The sequence below is a fragment of the Antedon bifida genome, chromosome 8 (genome assembly GCF_963402885.1).
Source record: "Antedon bifida chromosome 8, ecAntBifi1.1, whole genome shotgun sequence".
NCBI lineage: Eukaryota > Metazoa > Echinodermata > Crinoidea > Comatulida > Antedonidae > Antedon > Antedon bifida.
The window spans coordinates 1,131,242-1,154,647 of record NC_136233.1 but is presented as its reverse complement, the minus strand read 5'-3'; the positions used below and the strand labels follow the sequence as shown (position 1 = coordinate 1,154,647).

The 23,406-nt window shown below is 31.4% G+C and overlaps 2 protein-coding genes across 2 annotated transcripts in view; one reads left to right on the top strand and one right to left on the bottom strand.

Moving 5' to 3' along the window:
- LOC144849959 (SID1 transmembrane family member 1-like) overlaps positions 1–23,406 on the top strand; it is a 64,221-nt gene that overhangs the window by 26,150 nt on the left and 14,665 nt on the right. The window contains exons 15-17 of the mRNA XM_078707095.1: positions 361–484; positions 802–919; positions 4,629–4,765. Of these exons, the coding sequence (XP_078563221.1) occupies positions 361–484; positions 802–919; positions 4,629–4,765 (379 nt within the window). The remainder of the gene's footprint in view (positions 1–360; positions 485–801; positions 920–4,628; positions 4,766–23,406) is intronic.
- Positions 11,897–20,774, bottom strand: LOC144849966 (uncharacterized). Its single transcript, XM_078707104.1, has 4 exons — positions 20,383–20,774; positions 20,222–20,336; positions 16,983–17,399; positions 11,897–12,987 (listed from the first exon to the last, which is right to left on the bottom strand). The coding sequence occupies exons 2-4, from the start codon at positions 20,285–20,287 to the stop codon at positions 12,151–12,153; spliced, it is 1,320 nt and encodes a 439-aa protein (XP_078563230.1). The 5' UTR covers positions 20,288–20,336; positions 20,383–20,774; the 3' UTR covers positions 11,897–12,150.

The following is a 23,406-nucleotide window of genomic DNA, read 5'->3' as shown; positions in this document are numbered from 1 at the left end:
TATATAACCCCCTAATTTGCCAAAATATTTAGAAAGGTTCTCTAAAGTACATGTAAAGCCAGATGTGTACACTAGATCTCCAGTTCTTTGTCTTCCATCAAAACCTTACAGTAGTAAAGCAGTGCCTGAACCTGTGCCGATTTAATGGCTATGGTTTTCACTCCTGCTGCCTGAAAATGAAACATTGATGTTCAAATTGATTTGCCGGTGCTGAACAGGAACCGTGCCGGAACAAGTGTGAAAGAACCTTTAACCCGGTCAATTTATTTGAATATTCAAGATACCAACTCGATAAATGTTGTCAAATGAACTATATAAATGATTTGTTTAGTAATTGACATGTTTTTTCGTTTATTTCAGTGCTTTCAACAACGTGTTTAGCAATATAGGATACATGATGTTGGGCGGCTTGTTTCTACTTCTTGTCTACAGAAAGGAATATCTTTACAAAAAGGAACTAGCATTGGGAAATAGGAGATCAGAGGTTTGAAGTGAAACAAAACTTGAATCATATTATCTTTTTTTTTATCAAGAAATAAGATATAAATGTCTTTTTAATAGGGACTTAACACATTTCAATACAGCATTTAATGACAAAAAGGGAGATCGACTTTTAATACAAACACATAACAAAATTGTAAATCTAAAGAGATTAAGTGGGATTTGGTTAATCTGCATGACTTGAGCCATGTATGCAATATGTATGTATGAGTTCAACTCACATTTCATTCTCCAACATATCTTGATCACCATCAATGTACAACCACAAAGTAAACCTGTAAAATTCGTTGTTTATTTCAGAAATGTGGAATTCCTAAACATTTTGGTCTTTTTTATGCTCTTGGAATCTCGTTATTCATGGAAGGAGTTCTAAGTGCTTGCTACCATGTTTGTCCTAATTATTCCAATTTTCAATTTGGTAAGTTATTATTTCTCATGTGTGATAAATAAATGTTTTCCTCTTAAAACCAAATGGAATAGCCTGAAAATATATTAAAATAAACTGTTTGTGATTCAATCTTTTCCCTATAAAAACAAATGGAATAATCTGTAACACATTAAAATAAATTATTACATAATGGATAGCTTGATGAAAAGTATGAAATAGCCATAAATGCTAAATGCTTTATTGAGTACATGAACTAACTAGGCCTACTGTACAGTGACCTATGTAGATAAACTTTAAAGATCCCATTTTAGTCACTGAAAACTCTGTACAGTACATAATCTTTGCTACAAATATATGTACACTATTTAACCTTTAGTTGACTCGAAGCCAACTTTGTAACAGAAACTAATAGCAACACTTTATAGTGATATTTTATTATCTGACTGTCCAGATAATCCATAAAATAAGTAGTTTATTTATACATTTTATTTGATATTTGTAGTATGAAATGTTTTGAGTTTCGAGTAGTTAGGTAATATTCCTTTTTTTTTTAAATCAACTGTTCAGTGATTTCTTAATAATTTTCGTAGTTGACGTGATAACCTTGGGTGGAAATTTATCCAGAAAGCCAAAAGGTTCATCTTTGTAACACATTACTTTCATTTCCTCTCGATATAATTCCCTATCTCGAAATCTTTTTTAAGATGACAGAATTTTTTCTTATGAAGAAAACCAGATAATTGGTAGATGTTCCTTTTGATTTGAAATCTTTAACCCTGAAAATCTAACAGAAAATTGGCTTTCAGAAAGCTTTTATCAATGTAGGATAATTTAAGGTATGCTTTTTATCAAAATATATTTGAGAGATTTAAAGCAAACACCCTGATAAAAATCCAAAATTGAATAGTGAAAATTTGGCGTAAACTTATTGTACAAGTTTTAGCAAAGAAAGAATGATTGGAAATATCAATATATGACGTTGTAGCACATTTTTATTTTATTAATTTCTGCAAACAACAAATAGCTTTATTGCGCTAAGCGGCCAAAAGTTTCACCGACTAGGTGTGTCACTCCAACACAAAAGGCAAAACTTACAAAAAATGAATGGGATTAGAATTAAATATAAATTTAACATAATAATATCAAATAAAATACCAGAATTAGATCATAATGATGAACTAAAAACAAACCTGGAAAAGTGAAAATTTACATTGAAGGTTGGTTGTACTGTACAAGTATCTAAAAATAGCTTGCTTGAAAAAAGTCTTAAAGATATATATCTTGTTATTGAAAAGATATCTATGATAAATGGTAATTTCCAAAGAAAGCTGTTAACAGGGCAGATAATGTTAACTTTATAGATATCTGCTTTTAATATTTGTTATTGAAAAGATATTCCTAATTGCATAAAAATAGTTAACTGCGTACGTGCAACCACGCCACCAAACACACACGTACAAATTATGACAGATGACATCATCAGAGAGCATGCCTTGCCTTGATATCAGACATATTAAGAACATTCATACACCACTTTGAGTAGGAAATGGACAGCCATCTGTATCAGATAGATACGTACGTTAACGCCACTTGTGCCACATCTTTAAGGAATTTATTTATTTTACCAAGACGTTTAGCCAGATGTTTTTAATTACAAACTGGAAATTGTTAATGTTATGAATGCATCTTGTATCGTCTTTATGTCTAATGATTTAGATCTAAAGTCATACAATTATTATTATACAACTTAGCAATGAATAAAGTATGTGAGGTTGTACAGTCTGCAGTCTCAAAAGTTAACCAACTATGCATGTATAATAAAGATAGTATTTATGTTAATGAATATACCTAATCAAATTGAAAACTTTAATAGTAATGAATTAATACTTAAAATCAAAAGAGCATTGGTACAGTACTAATAAGGGCTGAGGGAATTGTGTATACCACTGTGTATTATGACTAAGCATGTTCTTAAAGCATGTGCTATCAGTAGAAGCTTGGTTTTAGTTTGGAAGATAAGTGTTTGGTTCTACAGGGCTAGGTCAGACATACACACAAAATACTGTAGAACCCCTCCTATTCAGGTGACACACCTATTAATGGATACTTCTCGTGAAAAAAAAAGGAACAATAGATGTTTTGGCACTACTGCTAACTCCTGTTAAGGGGACACTTTGTTGGGTCTCCGAAGGTATCCCTTCTATTCTGAATTTGTTTTCAATTTAGAGGGAAACTGTGTTTCTTAGTTTATGCTATTTTTTATGTCTCAAGAAGTCGAATCTGGTAGGTTCATTTAAACAAATGTGTAGGTTTTGCTACCAAATAAGTAAAAAAAAGGACAGTCTCTATTTGATGATATCCAAAATGAACCAATGTTCAGATTTTACGGATTTCAAACCAATTCATGTGAGATATTTATGCAAGGTTGACTCGCTAACTAATTAGAATGACCCAGGTCAGTGACTATCCAATGTAATTAACGTGCCAGAAATACTCAACTAAGAGGAGCCATAATAAGTTGAACGACAATTGATAAATTACAACAGCACAGGTTATTGATTTAGACTTAATTGAAGAAATGTCAAAAACATGAACTTAATTGTATCAAAAGGAAACTTGAAAATATCTTCAATAAGTGTACCTCTGTCGTATATTATTAGATTAACTTGATTAGTTTTGATTGGGCGATAGTAGTTGGATTTTGTTTACATTGTAAGGCATAAAATTACAACAATTTATTTTTCATGTACAGACAATTACTCAACACAATATGAAAAAAAATACCTTTACCTACTGCACACCTCTTCAGCAGAATGACCCATTTCAATTTAATAACTAGCTGTAGATGGTGGAGTGGTGTAAATGGTTCCTCTGCTTTTCTTCCTTTTTTGGTTATCTTAGGATATTTAATGGATCATTTTTGTGTTTATTAGGCTATATAAGACTGCCATTATTATTATTAACACAGGTAAATAATGACAAAGTGAACTTCTATCAGAAAAAAAATATGCTTTTCAAACCAAGGATGTAATTGTAGTAGACATGGTGACCCAAGTCCTACTATCTTATTGTATAGCCTAAATTATGTTTTATATAGCCTTCCACCTAGCCTAAAGTTAACATGAGCACACACCCAAAAACATGCAAGTTATTGACATCCATCCTTAGGCTTCTTCGGACTGCAATAAAAACAGTATAAAACCAGATTTATTGAGAATCAAGGAGAACGTCTTAAAATGATAATTTATGCAGCCAACCTGACTCTGGTGGAAATTACCAAAAATATAAATGACAGTTGAGATAATTGATAAGTAATAACTGGTGATCTTTTGCCTAATTAATGGCTTTATTTAGGTCAAGTGTCCATCTCTGTGAGTCCTGTTGAAATTATTATATAAATTGTGATAGAGGCTGATAAGATAGTGCCCTATATTGAAATCAAGTGACTTTAAATTCTAGATTTATACATATATTATACATTTTGGAAACATGCCGAATGTTTTGCAATTTTTGAAGTAGTTTATATCAGCTGCTTGATTGACACTGAAGTGTTTAAGGTGATGTCATGAATAATGTAAATAGTAAAATTAATTTTTCAGCATTGTATAATTCATATTTTAAAATTTCTTAAATAATTCAGTCAATTTATCATTTAAACTTATTTATAGCCGAACTAATCACTAGGTTATTTCAATTAAAACATTGGTTGACTGTTTATTTGTTTTTGTCTTGTATATAGATACTTCTTTTATGTACATCATAGCCGGTCTGGGCATGCTCAAACTGTATCAGCAGCGTCATCCTGACATCAATGCTAATGCATATGCTTCCTATGCCTGTTTCGCTGGTGTCATTTTCATTGCGGTTCTAGGAGTCGTAAGTATAGTCACTTTTTTTTTAATAGATATTTTGTTTTGTCCTCCGTAAAATTATGGCTCATGTTTCTGTGATATTAATGATTTGTAAAGCTCTGTCTACACTATCAAACTAGTTTGACAAAGTGTGATTTGCCCAAATATGGTGGTGATATGATGTCATTGTGTCCATATATATCAGCACATCACTTCACATAAAGTTTGATAGTGTACAGAGCTTAAGACAGACTTCTTCACCAAATGTACTCAAGGCGCAAGTTCCCATGGATATTACCATCATTCTTTAGAAATTATGCAAAAAAAACGATTTGTGGAAACTTTGATGAACTAATCAACATAATAATTAGCATTGACCCTAACACCCATTATTAGCTATTAACGTAGATATAAACTACATTTGATCATAAAGAAATTAGTTTGTAATTCCTGCATGGTTCTATAGCCTTGTGGTTGTTTCTCCAGTGTATACTATCCAGTATGTTAGCTACAGCTGTTTGATTTGATACACAGATTATAAAGATAGAAGGAGAGCAATGGACATTCCCACTATCGCAGCATCTCACGCCGTTCCATGACCTTGGCGTGAATTAAAACAATTTCAGTCATGAAAATTGATGTAATTTGATGTTTGCTTTTTCGTTTAAAAGAAGCCAGGTGAAGTGAAAACTGGCTTGTGTAATAGTAAAGCTTGGTTTCCACTAGGATGCAATGCAAGGATGTAAGCCGCAAAGCAAGAGAATTGACAAGCGACAGTTGGAGTAAACCATCACTTGTGATTGGTCATTCGCTTGCATTGCTGCTTACGTCCTTGCGTTGCATCCTAGTGGGAACCAAGCTTAAATTGGATGTAATGTAGCGAGAGGTTAAAAAACAGACTAGGAAAAGATGTTTTAAATGTACTTTTTTAATACAGGGGCTAGTAAAGACCAAAAATATTATACAAGTTTGTAAGCCAGCCGATTAGTATATCAATTATTTCAGATTTTCAGACTTCAATTTATTTTCCAAATTGCAAAGATTATTTGATGAGATAAATGGTTAAAATAAAGCAAAAATGGAAATAGAAACCAAAAGAGCAAAGCTCGTTTTTATGGCTACCCTTATTAACACTTTACCTAAGACTAACCCTGTTACTTGAAAGCATTGACTTGTCTGGACACTCTTTCTTTCATCGTTCTTCTTGACAATTCCCTTCTTTCTGTCCGTCTTCCTGTGGGAATGTTCAAACAATGGCATCCAATATTGTGTTGGACGTTATGCCTGAATGACGCAGGTTGTTTTAATTGGTTAAACAAAGTTCAACATGTGATTATAATTGAAGCAGTAAGTTTGTTTAGGGTCAATAGTAATGTACATTTATGGAGGAATGAATAAGCATAATAATTATATGATAATAATATGCATTGTTTCGTTTCAAACTAGTAACAGTTCCGTTTTGTTCATTTAGCAATTTTGTTAACTTGTCTATGTGTAAGCTGAGGTATTTAAATAGCACTTTGATGATGTCTGTACCAAAATCTCTTTGGTCCCAAATATCAAACAGCTTGAATAGCTTTTTGGATAATTTTTCTTCATTTAATTTATGATATTTAGTTCAAATCTTGACAAATTAAAAATATATATATATATAAGAACCTATTCTACTCTTTATAAACCACTACATTGTAGCTTCAAATCGAACCAATAAACCTTTAACCTTTAAAGAAAAAGAAACAACCCATTCAGACCGTAAACAATTCTGATTATCAGTGCATTAAATGCCGTATTGAACGCCGTATTGAACTTGTGACCTCAGTGTTCCAAGTACCATCTAGTTTCACTTGTGCGTTATTCATCATCAACCCGTTACAATCCATCATCATGTTAGTTTTTAGGGTCTTTCCGTACGTACGCCAAATTATGCCTTTAACAATTTAAGCCATGAAATATAAATGTTTGAACTTTATGTGAACAATGCGTTTGAAATTCTTTCTGTCCTTGATTACACTTGTGCATCAATTATCAAAGTTTTATTTATATTAAAGATTGGGTGTTTTTGTTATAAATTGATTTTGAACGGACTAGGTTGCTTTATGTAACTGATTTTTGTCTTTGTAAAAATTCATACCTCATTGGGTCAAGGATTCTTAGAATTCATAAAAACTGCATTATGATGAATTTGTTTTTATTTTATTCATACGCATCCAACAGCGAGTAACTCGCCAGTTATATGATGGACAAATTATTTTATAATTTATCACGCTTAAACCAAGTCTCATTTGAGGCTTAGTGAGAGGAGTTGAAAGAGTTGTGAGTTACAACCCTGGCACTATGTCAGGATTGAACCCGGGACCTTGGGATTGGAAGGCAAGCACGTTAATCACCAAGCTACAGCTCCACTACTATTACTATCTTTAAATATGTGTTTGCTCAATTGGGTAGAAAAACATTTATTTATTCTCTTCCTTTTTTTTTTATAAAATATAGTTTTAATTACGGTAGTTTATTTTCTAATATTGAAATGTTTTTATTGTGATTAAACTTTTTAAACACTTGCTACACAATATCTTGTAAAAAATATTAAACTATGTAAATACCCCTTTTTTTTCAGTTCAGGGGAAAAAATCGGCAAATTGTTAAATTATAATTATGAATTAGTCAGCAGTAATTTGTGTAATTTCTTCACGTATATCATGTGCTTGTGCTGTGGAAGTAATACCTTATATATCAGATGAGTTGTCTAAGTGAAAACATTTGTATCCATATACTTCTACATTGTATGTCCCAATGGGTTTCAGTATCTGACAAAATAACATAAACCATGATGGGGTGACCGCCGGTAGTGAGCGCTTTTGCAAAATAAACACACTCGTCATGGCGACAGAAAGGGAATAGCCTACTGCAACAAATGTTATTACTGCAGTAAAAACATTAATGTAGGCACATTCTATAAATCCATCAGCGCTACACACTCTTTCCTCTAGGACTAAATAAAATGTTAAAATCTGGATTCTCAAGATCATAATATGTTGGTAGATGTAGACATATGATCACAATATTTTTTTTTTTATGACATTTAGAGACGAATCTCATGGAGATGAGAAAAAAAAGTGCTTAATATTTCAGTATCAACTTTATGCTCTATCTGCACTATCAAACTAGTTTGACAAAAAAGTGTGATGTGTCCAAATATGGTAGTGATATGACATCATCATGTCTATATATGGGCACATCACACTTTTTTGTCACACAAAGTTTGATAGTGGAGACAGACACGCCTCATAGACAGTAGCTTACAGCTTGCAGAATAACCTTTTACCACCCCAGGGCTGATTGTTGCCCAGGGTTTATATGCCTGCCAGCTCTGTACTTCCTACCATGGTAATTAATACATTTAATGGAGCATGTTGATAAGAAGGCTGATACCTATTTATTTAATTAAGTATTGGTCGGTATAACTTTTACCAACAAATTTTATATTAAATATTAATTGCGGTTTCCTTAGATTATTGAAGCAGAAATGACAATCATAATTATATAATTTATTTAATATAATTTGATATTTTATTATTATTATATTTGGCATGGAGAGTTAATCTCTAGTATTTTGGATGTTTTGGTTATCTTCATCAGTAAGCTTGATTCCCACTAGAGACGAAACTCCAGGATGTACGTGCAACGCAAGCGAGTTAACCAATGACAAGCCACTGTTTGAATAATCCATCACTTGTGATTGGTCAAATCACTTACATTGCATTTACGTCCTTGTGTTGCTATGCTAGTGGGAACCAAGCTGTAGGGAAGAGCATTTTCTGATGTTCTGAATCATGTCTTAGTTTCAGGAGAAACTCAACATCTGTACACATTTAAGCATGGTATTAAAAGTCAGTCTAGTTTGTGATTTCCTCTGTAAGCAGCAGGTATGCTGCTGGTTGCAAGACAGCTTACTGATCTAATTTCCTATGTTTAGCTAACACTTAAAATGCAAGTTGACTGCGTTTGCTTGGGCTTGGTACGTGTTCATCAAATAATATTAGTTAAGACAGAAATAACGACAAAAATAAATGAACACCATTGAACCATTAAATATGCATTGTCATTATCAAAACTAACCTCAATAAAGAGTCTTTTATTGGCCAGTGTACTTTATCAGTAGTTTTGTCTCTTATCACCCAGGATTACAAATGGGTACTGGTAAGAGCTAAAAGATTTTTAATAATTTCTTTAAAGTGATAATGTACTCAATTATCACCCAAGTGTCAAACAGAATCTGAGTCATTTTGAATGATGTTACTCATAGTAAGAATTAATTTAAAGTTTCTTAATTTCTAAGAACACTCTGACTTGATGAGACCTACTGTACAAGATTTAATTTTTCTTCAGGTTTTCTCATTTTTACTGCAGTATTTACATTTTCTCAGAATCCGGTTGTCCTCATCACGGGAGAAATGAACAATTTCAGACAATGGCAAAAATCTTGATTCCGAAAAGCCTGCAGGCCAATTTATTAGCTCCTTGAATCAAACACCACCCATCCATCACACCGAACTATTTACTTTATTTATTAAAGAAGTTATGAATTGTTAAGTAAAAGGCCATTTTAGTTTTCCATCTCCTAATTATAAACCTTTACCTTAATGTTAAAGGTCATAAACCTTTCATCTAGAGATGCCAAAGACTCGTACAATATCACATGACACCCAACACAGTCTGATTTCTTTGCCTTCTTTATATCATCCCGCTGAACACAGAGGAACTTCTTAATTACAGTGTAATCTTTAGCGACATGGATAATGTAAGAACTTATTCCTGTTGAGTGAAACACTTCTACTGTTTTTTTTTATGCTGTAAGATTCACACAAAGACCCTTTTAGTGATGGACATTTTGTGAAATAAAATTGCTTCAATTAATCTGTGTTCTTTTAATGTCAACGGATACTTCTGTTTTTTGTTTGTATGTTATCTTTTGATATCGCTTTGTTGCTCTTAAGTTTCTGTAAGTTTTTGTTCTGTTTTATTTCTTTTTTTAAAACTAAACATCTTGAAAAGGAATCTCTTTTCTGATACACACACAAGATCCTGTTTATTTTATCTTTTGAAATCACTTTGTTGCGCTTACTTTTCTGTAAGTTTTTGTTCTGTTTTATTTCTTTTTAAAAAATCTTTAAAAGGAATCGCTTTTCGGATACACACAGAAGATCCTGTTTATCTTTTGAAATCGCTTTGTTGCGCTTAGGTTTCTCAAGTGGTTTTTTCTGTTTTATTTCTTTTTTTTTTATTTCTGAAAATAAGCATCTCTTTTCTATGATGCACACAAGATCCTAAATAATGAATTATGTTTTATACTTTGCTGTTATGGATATACTGTAGTAAGAGGCAGACTTTGTTTTACTGTAGATCATGGGTCTTATAAGAGCCATCATCTTTTTCTAATACATAATATATTCATAAGAAATATATGGTATAATACTACAATTAAGGTCTAATTTACAAAATCAAATGTAATAATAATAACTTTATTTCAAAATGGATATAAAATTTGAATCACCAAATTGGTGTTTTTCGTATTTACAAATAGTTATCATTTTACAGTACTTTGATTAAAAAAATATACAAAGAGAGACACAACTGATTTTTTTTTAAATATGATTTCATGAAAAACTATTTTGGAAAATTTAAAAAAACAACAGTATTTGTAGTACTTACCTTCAAAACAAGATCCACCCATTTCTCGTCGGTAGTTAGGCCATCTGCTATCAGCGCTGATTAGATTACTCACAAGTACATCCTGCAGGAAGACAGTGGCACGCTTTGACGCTGCTTTACCAAATCCTTACCTCGTGGCTTTCATTTATTTTTATTTGCCTATTTAATTTAATTTTTATTCTTCATTCATGTCTTGTTTTATCCAAATGAAATATGTCCGGCAAACGTATTTAAAGGTTAAACATTATCTTGTGGATAATTAAATTTGAAAATTTGTTAAAATAGTATTTTATTAAATAGTTAAAAGTTATTGTAGAAGTGGCTGTGAGCAATGTTTTTGGATATATTTTATGCACATTATAAATGATTTTATTATAGCATAAAACAAAAATAGACATTCATTTGTACTGTGGTTTTTATTAACAAATATACAATTTTTTACAAATTGATAATTATTTCAAATCAAATAAAAAAAACATATATTTTCTTTTAAATCTTTCTAATAAAAAAAAGTTTTAAAACAAATTATTTGAAAGCAAATATAAGCAGGAGAAACTATACAAATGCACAAGTAGTGGTGTCAAATCCCAAATCATCTAAAACTACTTACTCTAAATACAAAGTGTCCAATTTCAAGGGTGGATCCATCATGACAACCAAAAAAAATGATGAACTACTTTTTGATATCTATTTTTGACGACTATTTTACTAGTATATGTTAGTGGTCTGCTGGATCCGACCCCGATTTACACAAGAACTTAAGTACCGTCTTGGTTGTTAGAGTCGCCACTTAACTGACCCCACAGGAAATATTTGAACTTCAGGGTGGGTTGATGTGTTAGCCTCATTATACAAAAGTAAAGTTCAACAATTATCTGATACTCACTAATAATTATTGAATCAGTTGAAATAATTACTCTCTTAGGATTTGTAATTGACCATACAAATGAAAGTACTAGAAGGTTTGGCTCTGTGCCAGATTAGACCATTCTTTTATGTCAACCTATCCTTTATTTGACTTTAAATTATTAAATTAATATAATACATATTAAAGCTCCCTAATTGTGAAAACATTAGTAGTATATTAGACAGCCCCTTTCTGCAACACACCCCTAACACCACACGCTCCTCCCACCACACGCCCCTCCTACCAGACACCCCACCCACCACACGCCCCTCCCACCACACGCCCCAATACTCCACATACATGCAAAACCTATTCCCCTTGCCCTTTATTCCACACACCACACAGTTATTCTACACACAGTACTTCACACACATAACGTACAGCAAATAAAGTAAACTGCAGCTGCGTAACATGTACACATCCAGACTTAATACACATCTTATACATTAATTTATTATTTTTATAAGATCTATACAAAAAAATATACATTATTCTGTTTGATGTTTGTTATTTATAATTTTGTACAAGTAATTTACTAGTTTTACAAATCAAAGATTAAATACACAGTGTTTGTATTTATCTTTAGTTTTAGAACTTAATTTGTTCCTATATTCTTTACTTTTAAATAACTTCCCTCCCTATATAAAGCTCTGTCTACACTATAAAACTTTATGTGACAAAAAAGTGTGATGTGCCCATATATGGACATGATGATGTCATATCACTACCATATTTGGGCACATCAACACACTTTTTTTGTCAAACTAGTTTGTTTACTGATGCTTAGTACATATTTATTCCAGCATTCCATGAAAACTGTTTGTTTGATATGATGTATTGAATCGTGGTAAAAAGTATGGTACAGTTCCTTCATTATCACTATCCTCATTTTCCCTATTTGATAGGAATCGTGCAGTTGTTGCAAATGTCGCTGTATGTTGTGCTTTTATTGATCTGCACAGTTTCCTTTGTGTTGTGTCGTCGTTAGTGGCAACGGTAAACGCCATCTTTCTCTCCTCCATGTTAATGTTTATGTGATCAGGTATCACCGGCGGTCTACTCGGACATGGTGTATAATTATTTCCGTAGCGCATTGAAGAAGATGAACTAGATGAATTTGACGAATACCCGCTGCATGAACTTAAATTTTTCCCACGACTTGGTTTATTATGTCGTTCTACAATTGGGGGCGTCTGTGTATGTTGATGAACGAGATCAACTCGATCCAAATTGCATGTTTGCGTTTGTGCCCTGCGAAACACCGGCAAGTCATTATTACAAAGAGTCTTTGTGTGCATTGGTAGAGTATTTGAAACAACGCTTGGCTGTGTTACTTTAGTTATTTCAACTTTTTTCATAAGCTCTACTGGTGCGGGAGTAATTTTCACGGTTCGTAGATAGTATTTCAGTAATCTTCGGCGTTGAATCATCAAAGCAATGATAAGTATGGAAGCGAAAATAAAAACTAAGATGGCGACTAAAACTGTGACAGTCTTCCAATCAAGGTTAGCAATGTATTCGTTTGTTGTCATCACTTCAACGCATTGGTCCCGTAAAATCGCCTCGCGCATTGTGATGTTTTTAAGGACGATGTTCACACAAACAGTGTACTGAGTTCGAGGTAACAGACCCTGTAAATGAAAAAGAATATAAACAATTTAGTAAACCTCTCTTTTTCATTAAATGTTGTCAACAATATAGGAGGTTTTGTACATTTCTATGTCCCACTGTAAAATATATTCAAATACTATTTTAAAAAAACATTATAACAGTATTTAATAAACTTGATTTTTACTTTAAAGAAAAAATACTTGAAAATATAATCTTTTTAACTTATCAGCTATATGTAGCAGACATGTCAACAAAATTAGTATGTAGACATGAGCCTTTCTAATCTAAGCATGGTATATACATGTCTATACTTTGAAACAGAATCCAATTATGATAAAGTAAATTTTTGATAGAAAAAATAACTTGTCAAGCTAAAAAAAAAAACATAAGTGAATTTGTCCATAAAACACTTAAATAATTTGTAAATAAATTATCTTTTAGTGAGAAAAGTTTCTGGTTAATAACTAGTTAAGTCTTTGTTAGGAGCTGTTTACTGTTGATGGAAAAAGATACTTTTATAAGTAGTGAACATGTAATTTCAAAGTAAGACAAGTGCTCAATATGTAAGCTTATGCTTAAAACGATTAAGCAATCTATCTGTGTTATTTACAGCAACCTGTTTCATATCAAGATGTTCATCATTTAATTGTATTATCCCTATCATCCAAATTAGATTTAAATCTTTTGTGGAATACTTTCATTTCTATATTAGTTTTACCTTCTTTTTCAAAATTTATCTTAATATTAACATATACAATTGGATTTTGCTCTGACCCAATTTACTGTTGATGTCACTATGATCATAATCAGAAAAGAAATGACGTCAAATTTCCCCATCAGGAAGACATAGATATAAGTAAAGAATATTATTTGGAGAATAACTTAACCGTCAAGTAATATAATGCAAAGGATAGTATCGAAAAATGACAATAAGAATGTTTTGAAAATAACTTCTCTGTTAATATAACGTTTACCAAAACTAAGAATCTGATTAGAGAAGAGATTAGATGACATCACATTTCTCAATTATAATATCTCTTCTGCAGTAATACATTGCAAAAAATAATATTTAAAAAGTAAAGAAAAGAATTTTTTGAAAGAATGTTTATGTTTTTTGGTTAAGTGTATCTTTCAACTTCTACCCAAAGTTAATGTTGTTTAGATGATATATTGGACATAAGTTGTCTATTTACAGATCTAGTTGGTCTTTGAATATTTAGTTAATTTAATTTATACCCAATATCTACAAAGATAAGATGATAAGCCTTATTACAAATTATCAATTGTCAGATTCACACTGACATATCCTTAGGCTAAGAAAGATGAAGAAGGGAAGTGAATCGGTTTTGGAAATACTGGCGTTTGCAATGTTACGATGACCATCTGTACCCGCAGACGCGTTTATAGTCCAAGATACTTGTCCCGCGTTCATATCATTCCCCCTGACTATTCAATCCTTATTTTCAAATTAATTCACCAAGGATGCATTACTGATACTTGGGTATCTAAATTAGCAGGGATTTGCAGAGATGCTCAGCGCCTTTTGGGAATCTGATCTCTTAATTGATAACTATGTTTGTTTACAACTTTGTTTTATTTTAGGATTTTGTGTGACAGAGATTTTGTAATTATTTCCAGCCTATTAATTTGAAGTTGTAAATTCTGTCGTTATTCGTTAGCAGACGATACGTATGTATCTGATAAAAGCTAACTTTTTGTATCCAATTTTACCAGTTACTATAATTCCCTTGTTGATTAAATTGTGAGTTGTAAGTTTGGTAAAATTATTGTAGGCTTTAGTTTGCGGATGAGGCTCTACATTAGGAAGGTGCGTTAATTTTGTGTGTTCAAGTTTATTTTCTAAGTATCTTTATATTGGTAAAAATTAACATATTTTTGCAAATTCTGTTACCTTTCATCATCATATCATATTTTATACCATAGTTAAACTACATATTTAATAGTTAGTTTACATTTTTAATAGTTAATTTACATATTTAACAGATAATTTACATATTCAATAGTTAATTAATATATTTAACAGATAATTTACATATTTAATTGTCAATTTCCATATTTAATGGTTAATTTACGTCTTATCTTTACGTTATGTCTTATCTACTTCACTTTCAATTTACCATCTTCTTCTGTGATCTTCACCTAGTTATTTTCCTACATAATTTTTTAGAGAGCTCATTTTAATATTCTGAGTACTCTGCTGATTTTTAAAGTGATGTTTTTTATTTATTCATCATAAACTTGTCATAAATTTTTTTCTCTTGTCAATTATATTGATTTTTCAATCGTCATTTTTCGTTCTTTTTGATTGTTTTTTATCAAGTGGACTTCCCGCAATCATCAGTTTGAATTTAAACCCCTGACAGGGATATTCAACTCTAGATTTGTGGCGCTAAGTCAGCATTTTTGATTGATTTATTGACAGGCGTTAAAAGGTACAAAACTGTGCAAGTACGCTGACATTTTAATTTAATTTTTTATTAATGTGATAAAAGTTGTGTAAAAAAAATATGTAAAAACTATTAATTTTATAGTTTTAAAAAGCATTTTTAGAGTACATACTTTAAATGTTTTGTTTGCTTTGTTTGTTGAAATGTGTCGTACACGTTAGCTCCGGTATCCTTCGGCCCATTCAATAAAGTTTGACTGTTTTATATCAAAATTGATTTCAATAAATCTGAAATAAGTCATTGTACTGTAAATGACAGCACATTGTCATACAGTTGGCTCCGTTCCCGTACATCGCTTTCAAGTTTTACCTTGTGACATTGCAGCCTGCGGGGCTCCCAACGGGTACAAACATACATGTCAAGTAACATAAATAGCATGACATTATAAGACATTTTGATATTAACATATCACCATTTTTTTTGCATGTGTTTTTAACAGCCGCCTTGGGTTTTAAAACATTTTCCAGTTCCGCTAAAAACTTATAATTTGTGTAGGCTTCTGTACGGACAAAATGAAAGTTGAAATGAAATTGATTAAAGTTTAAATACAAATTTTAATATAATTTCATATGCAACTAATCATGTCAAAATTATTCTACTGCAGTTACTCCAGTAACTACATTTTGTTTACTCTTTAACTAATGCATTTATTTAGTGAGCTGCCTCTAATTGAAATCACACTATCACGAGGTATTTCTTTAATAGTACATTGCAAACTCTTTAAACATTGCACTAATAAAATTGTTTTTAGGTTGTATTTCTTTGTTTGTATATGTTAATTATTTTATTAAGAAACAAACTATATAATTAGTTTGCACTCACGTTTATGTCAATGTTCAATATGGTAAATGTCGAAAATGTCATAAAACAAAACAAAATGTGAAACAAGGCACCAAACAGGGCCAATCGAAGTGTTTGTGCTATGTATACAGGTGGTGATGTGACACCTGTTAAGCCTCAGTTTGGGAGGTCAATGTTATATCAATTACATATCTTCCTGGTATTTTTATAACATGAATGTCTCGTGATGTTTCGTCTCCATAATTTTAACTTTCGTTTTTGCTTCTTTTTTCATGATTTTTTTTTCTGGGTCAAGTATAGGTCAGGTTTTTAATGTATTGATACATTTACTGTGTTCAGCTGTTGAATATTATTTGACTACTTTAGCAAAATTGACTTGATCTTCACGCATACTATCTATTACTTTATCAAGGATTACTCTCAGGGGCGGATCCAGGATTTCTTTAACCAGTGGGGGGGAGTGTTTAAATGTTAATATTCTGTCAAGAATACAATGTCAAAATGTAGTTCAATATTGCAATGTAGATGTCATCAAAATGGGTAAGATTTACAAATACTTATATCCCTATAGAGGACACTTTCGTAACCTAATAAAGTTACCCCTTAATAGGGGTTGGTGTCCTTGAATAGGCTGTAGTGTTGAAAATTGTCCCTCATTTGTTTTCTGAAATCCTTTAATAACCTGAATAGGGATGTTCCAAAAAAAGATTATTATTATTTTTAAACATAACTTGGTAGTGACTTACCGTGATAGAATAGTTGAACACGTTTGGGTGTATCAATTGACTGTGCTTGGTGTATCCCTCTCCAAACATGTTGTACTGTATCCGAAATCCAGATATGTCAATTGGTACCTTAGGTCCTGTCCACGATATTGTCACAGAATCGGGAGACGCCCTTGTCATTGTGACATTCGATGGTGGCGGAAGTCGATGTTCACAATTGTCACCAACATAGAAGTGAGTGCACAGGCAACGGACGCCATGTTGCGTGTTGTACGTACATCTTCCGCCGTTGAGGCACGGGTTTTGTAAGCAAGGCCTCAACAAAATCATCTCCATTGGAAGTTTTGGTTCGATCGTCTTAAAGTTTTGCAATACACGTTCATGTAATTTTGGTATTTGAGTCACTTGTCGATGAAACTTTGGCCATTGGTACGTGCTCTGAAAGAAACATAAAGTATAAAGAAAAATATTAATACAATTTTATCCAATCTGATGGCTCTCCTTTTTTAGATTCGTATGTTTTTCTCGTATGTTTTTCTCAAACCATTAAACACAAAATTGGTTGATATTATATCAAAGGAAGTACTTTAATAGACAATACATTTGCTAATTGCTAATTTCTTTATTGTCTTCCTGTTAATTAATGAGATAATTGCAACATTATTAATTACATATTTATTGGTTTTTCCTTATGTTTCATTAATTTCCAATTAGTGATATTAATTAGATTTATTATTAATTGAACAATTGTCAACTAACCACATCCAAAGAATTAAATATGCATTATATCTTAATCTTCAAATTAAGAAAAGGAAATAAATAAATAATATGAAAATATTGTTGTAATTCTTCCAAAGAACAACATACAGTACACTACTCACACACAGTCAAAGTTTGAAATCCAATTCTTCTGTAGCAACATCTTTTAATTTTCCAGTATCAAGTGTTTATTACAATTATGCATTTAATAATTTCTTTTTCAATTGCTAAAGCTCTGTCTACACTATCAAACTTTATATGACAAAAAAATATCGACAAATATGGTACAGTTTTTTTTTTTCAAACTCGTTTTATAATGTAGACAGAGCTTAAGTAATTCCAATGACTGTGAGTTTGCGTCCCTGGCGTCTTATTCAACAAAATTTGTTTGATCTCATTTCTATGATTGCATTAAATCTTTCAATTCAGATCCTATACCTGTTGTATGTATCTTTGATTAATTTCTATTATTGCATTAAATCTACATGTTACTTGTAAATAATTCCTACACACTATACCTGTTGTGTGTATGTCTCACTTTTATACATACACTGTGACAGGTTTAACTTGTTGTTACGAGTCTTGCATATTCATTTATTATATGACCCGATAACCTTTCATCACAGGCCTGTGAAACTTACACAACACTATCAAACTACCTTACATTATGCTTCTTCTTGACAGCAATAATATCCTATCCCTTAACAAGATTATCTTCAAAGTATTTTTAACTGATAAGTTTTATAATTTAGAATGTATATATATATATGCTCCTTCTTTCAATACCAAATTGTTCTGTTTAATAAACCGCTAACAGAAAATTAATTATTTTTTTAATTTATTTTAATTATTATTATTATTAACGATGACATATATATAGTAATCAAAGTTTGAACTATCACTGAGATTCAGTACTATATCAAATGTATTTTGTATTAATAAGCATAAACTAAGAATTTTTAAGGATTATTCTGTAAATATAAAACTGTTTTATGTTTACTTTTATGTTTATCGCATTAAAAGTGGAATTTTTTGTATTAGACACTTTATTTTTCATAAAATCTAAATAATTCTTAGAGCAGGCGTTTTCCATCAGACAGAACTTAATCTAAAAGAAACATTAATTTGTTCCCTTCTTTAATGAATTCGTTCATCCGCTTTATCTAATTTAAATCCTTTCGGCATCGTCATCCTTATCACCTCTTCCCTTCAGCATCCCTTATCACCTCTTTCCTCCTTGTAAAACCTCCGCCATCTGCTATTCTGATTGCCCATCCTCATGTCGGTTACTTATCTCATAGTTGTACCTCCCCAATTAATTCTTGGCAATTCCCATTCCGGGGTCTGTCCCAGGATCTATTTATATCCTCCTTGGTAAATTGTCTCAAGGTTTCCCTGTAGTTACTTGTTACAAACCCCTTGATAGACACCAGTTAATAACCTCATCCCCTACATCCACATCGGCTGGACTATTTTATTACATTTGGTGAAATTGTCATAATTTGGAAACTAAATTGTATTATCTGGTTTGTATCTTATTTTCTCTTTAAAAAGTTATCACATGCATTTGGGAAGTTAGCTTGTAATTGTTTAATTTGCGCCACCTTTCTAGAAATATTATCTTGTGAGGTAACAACAGGTGTTGTCGATGCCATCTTAAAATTTTGTAAGAAGATGAAATAGTCACAGTTTTGAAAAACACTGAGTACATTTTTGCAAGATAATTTGGGAATTTAATATCTAGAGACAAACTTTTAAAAAAACTACTAAATTAAAGGTAAGAATGGTGGTGAACTCTAAACCTTTCTTTTTTCAAACTTGCTTGCTTAAACAAAGTTCAAGACAACTTAAGTACATATTTTGAGTAAAGTTAGAAAGTATCTTCTTTCTTTTTTTCTTTTATTACTAAAATATATTTCTTTTGTAATGACGTTTCATAATATTCATAAAAACATATTCATTTCTTAAAATGTTAATTTCTTAAAATGTTAATTTCTTAACACATTCTTCTTTTTCATTCAAACATGTTGGAAGGCACCCGACTTAAAGTCAAAGGTCTGTTTGCCAAGTGTTGGACTTTGTGATAGGAAACAATAGATTTGCTTTAATTTTGTAAGCTTTAGTAGCTAAGTTTCCTTACTCTTGCTTAAGTTTCCTTTACTCAATACTTAACTGTTGATGTGACTGTTGACAAAGCCCATGTGATTTCTACCTGTATTTCAAGTTTAATCCTCTGGTGTCAGACTAAGTGTTTGTTTTTGTTATCTTAAGTAGGCTGTAGGAAACCATAGATTAGTTAGCGTTTGATTTTCTTCATGTGTTATTTTTAAACTAATATACATTTTTCAAATCATTATTCAAATTAGGTTACCTCATTATTCAAATCTAAAGATCACAGCGATAAACTTATTGATAATCTAACTGATATAAGCATCAGAATGTATTGCATGCTTGCAGTGGGTCTATTGTTGTACTAATTTCAAAGTTTTGGAATATCTTACCTTTGATGTTGCCAGTACAGTAGTTATCCAGACAAGGAGGACAAATAAAATAGACAACGGTGACATCTTTCCTTCAGAATGTCACAAATTGTTCCAATAAATAAAGTCACAAATTGTTCCAATAAAGTCACAAATTGTTCCAATAAATAAAGTCACAAATTCTTCCAATAAATATATTTAAACAGCATCTAGTTGGCAGCTTCTAGGTATCTTATAGTTTTTCTTCCTTTGTTGTTTTAATCCAGTTGTGTTCTTCACTGTTTTAACAACGTTGCTTTGTTAAATAAATAAACTCTCTTTTCTGGATGTTCTCTAATATACTATCACTTTATGTATCGAATTCTTGATCTCTCTATCATCAATGTAGTCCAAAAATGAATAAATTAAAACTTAGTCTGTTGCTTAAGTATCTCCTTTACTTATTCCTCTTTGCTCTAAAAAGTCTTTTTATAAAACCAATAACAATATACATATATTCTGTATCTCTTTTCCTTATATGGTGCACAAGTTTACAATTAATACCGTCCTTAGCAACTTTCAATCATCTTTTGACAATCGTGAAACTTTTCTAGCAACTCTGTGTGAGGAAATTGAATATAAACCAATCGGGAGGAAGTGGGCTGTTCTATTTTATTGTAGGGATTTCACTAAATCTACTACTATTACAAGCTCAATTGCTAATATTTAATGTTACAAATAGGTATTGAATATTATGTACATATATATGGAGAATTATATGTTGAAAATATTATAAGTTGAGTAATATTAGATTTAAAATAAAATCTTTTTATTGTTGATCATTGTAATGTGACAGTTATTTACATTTTTTTAGATTTTACAAGTGAAAATTAAATTATGTGAAATATTTCAAAACATAATTTTACAAATAATCTAATTATTTTTCTATAAATAAATTCATGTTAAAACCCAATTTTAAATCTTTCATTTTGTGTATTAATTTTCTTAAATATTTTAAAGAATACGCTTTATTTTTTATTGATCAAGTAAAGGTACATGTTGAAATGTGAACTGTTTAGCATTGTATTGTAAACTTGTACTATGCTATTGCAGCCACCTCAGTCAACAATGACAAGTAATAAAGTAATTCTTGAGTGTATTATTAACCTTATAATATATACCATATCAAGTTATCCATTAAGCTTACAACTTTATACGGTCTTATATGGTAAGAATTAATAAGGAGTTCCATTTCAATCAGTTGTGAATTTTTTCAATACTAATTAACATCAACGTAAACATAATTGTTGATTTCTATAAAGAATTACAAGAGGAAAATCATACCCCAACCAATAAATCTGTATAATTATACATAGTAGTTATACTTATGTATATTAGGTCAGAGTCAATGTACACCTGTTTCCTATACAGTAAAGCAAGTTTGATTTGGATTTGTCTGAGTGGGATACGTTCTCATTAAGTCTTTATCTGATGCATATCAATTAAGCATCTTGATTTTTAATTGATATTACCTGAAATAGATATGATATAAAAAGTCAAGGCGTCCACTTGTTGTTTTTCACTGTTTTTGTTTAATTAAAACATCCTTACTTATGTATGGTGTCTGTCTAAAAGTGGTGTAGACATTAAGTAGGTGTGGCTTAAAGTAAACCACACCTACTTCATGAAGTCATCAGTGTGATTGACATTGTATCTTCTTAGTAGTAAAAATTCTAAAATAGATAATCAAAAAAGGTCTGCAACTTGGTCTTTCTTAGATTAATTTTTATTACCAAAGTTGTACAGGAAAGATTGTCAACATCTGCCAACCTTCCCCCAATATCCTCCTACTTACCCAAATGTCTCCTCCCTAATGACAACACTTTCTGTCTCTCCTGTCCCTTCCCAATGGTTTTTCCTACTTCCAGAATGTCTTCTCTAAATTGGCAATCATCTCAATGTTCTCTTCATCACAATGTCAACCTCCCTAATGTCAACCATTCAAGATGTCCTCTCCCTTTCCAATGTTCTTCTCCAACCTCCACGCTGTCTTCTCCCTAAATTGGCAATCATCTCAATGTTCTCTTCATCACAATTCTCAGCACGCTTTTGATTGATTGACATCTCGTTTTGATGGTTTTCATCCAATCACCTGTCAGAAACCAGAAATATCCGACATGATCTAGGTGTGAAACCTACTTCTAGTTTCTGCTTACTCAAGATAAACTATTACTTAATTGGTTAAGAATTCCCCAGAGACTTAATAATCAGATTAGATTAGAGTTGTAGATCTTGCGTCTGGTTTGGAGATATTGGCTTGTCAGGTATGTCATTGTTATTTTTTTTTATTCAAATTTCTGGAAAATACGAAACTATTAAAGGGAAGGAAAAGCATGAATACCAAAAAATTCAAGTAAATCATGTTATTTCAATTAGTATACACAAAACTTAATCACAGCTCACAAAACCTTGCGAAGACCACCCGATATTGTATAATCCATTTTAGGAATTTCCAAAAGCCTACTGAGGGGCTCCCTCATAAGCTAATTTATTGCTACAGTTTATTTATTTTCTCATTTTGTAAATGACAGTAATCAACTTTTTCAGAACTGGATTTCTCTGAATTAATTTAGGAAGGAAAGTCTTTTCTTCAGTAAAGTCTTTTCTTCAGTAAAGTCTTTTCTTCAGTAAAGTCTTTTCTTCAGAAAAGTCTTTTCTTCAGAAAAGTCTTTTCTTCAGAAAAGTCTTTTCTTCAGAAAAGTCTTTTCTTCAGAAAAGTCTTTTCTTCAGAAAAGTCTTTTCTTCAGAAAAGTCTTTTCTTCAGAAAAATTTTTCTTCAGTAAAGTTAACTTTTTTCTTCAGTAAAGTTTTTTCTTCAGAAAACTTTTTTCTTCAAAAAGGTTTTTTCTTCAGAAAAGTGTTTTACTTCAGAGAATTCAAAAGAGCAAGCACATGTCCCAAGTGATTAGGAAAGTGTGGTTGAAGTCCTGCCAATCTTGTGATGTCAAATCATGTGTAAGGGATTAATTCTTATTAACATTCAAACTACTTAACAGATTCGACATGAACAATTTGTCAAAAACTGTAGAAGATAACAAGGTTATGACATTTCCAAAAATAATCTCAACATTTTTTATTTTGTAAGTAGTTTATATCAGCTGCTGTTTTTACGGATTTTTTCAAGAACTTTTCCGACTTTCGTTAAGTCCTTGATTGACACCGAAGTG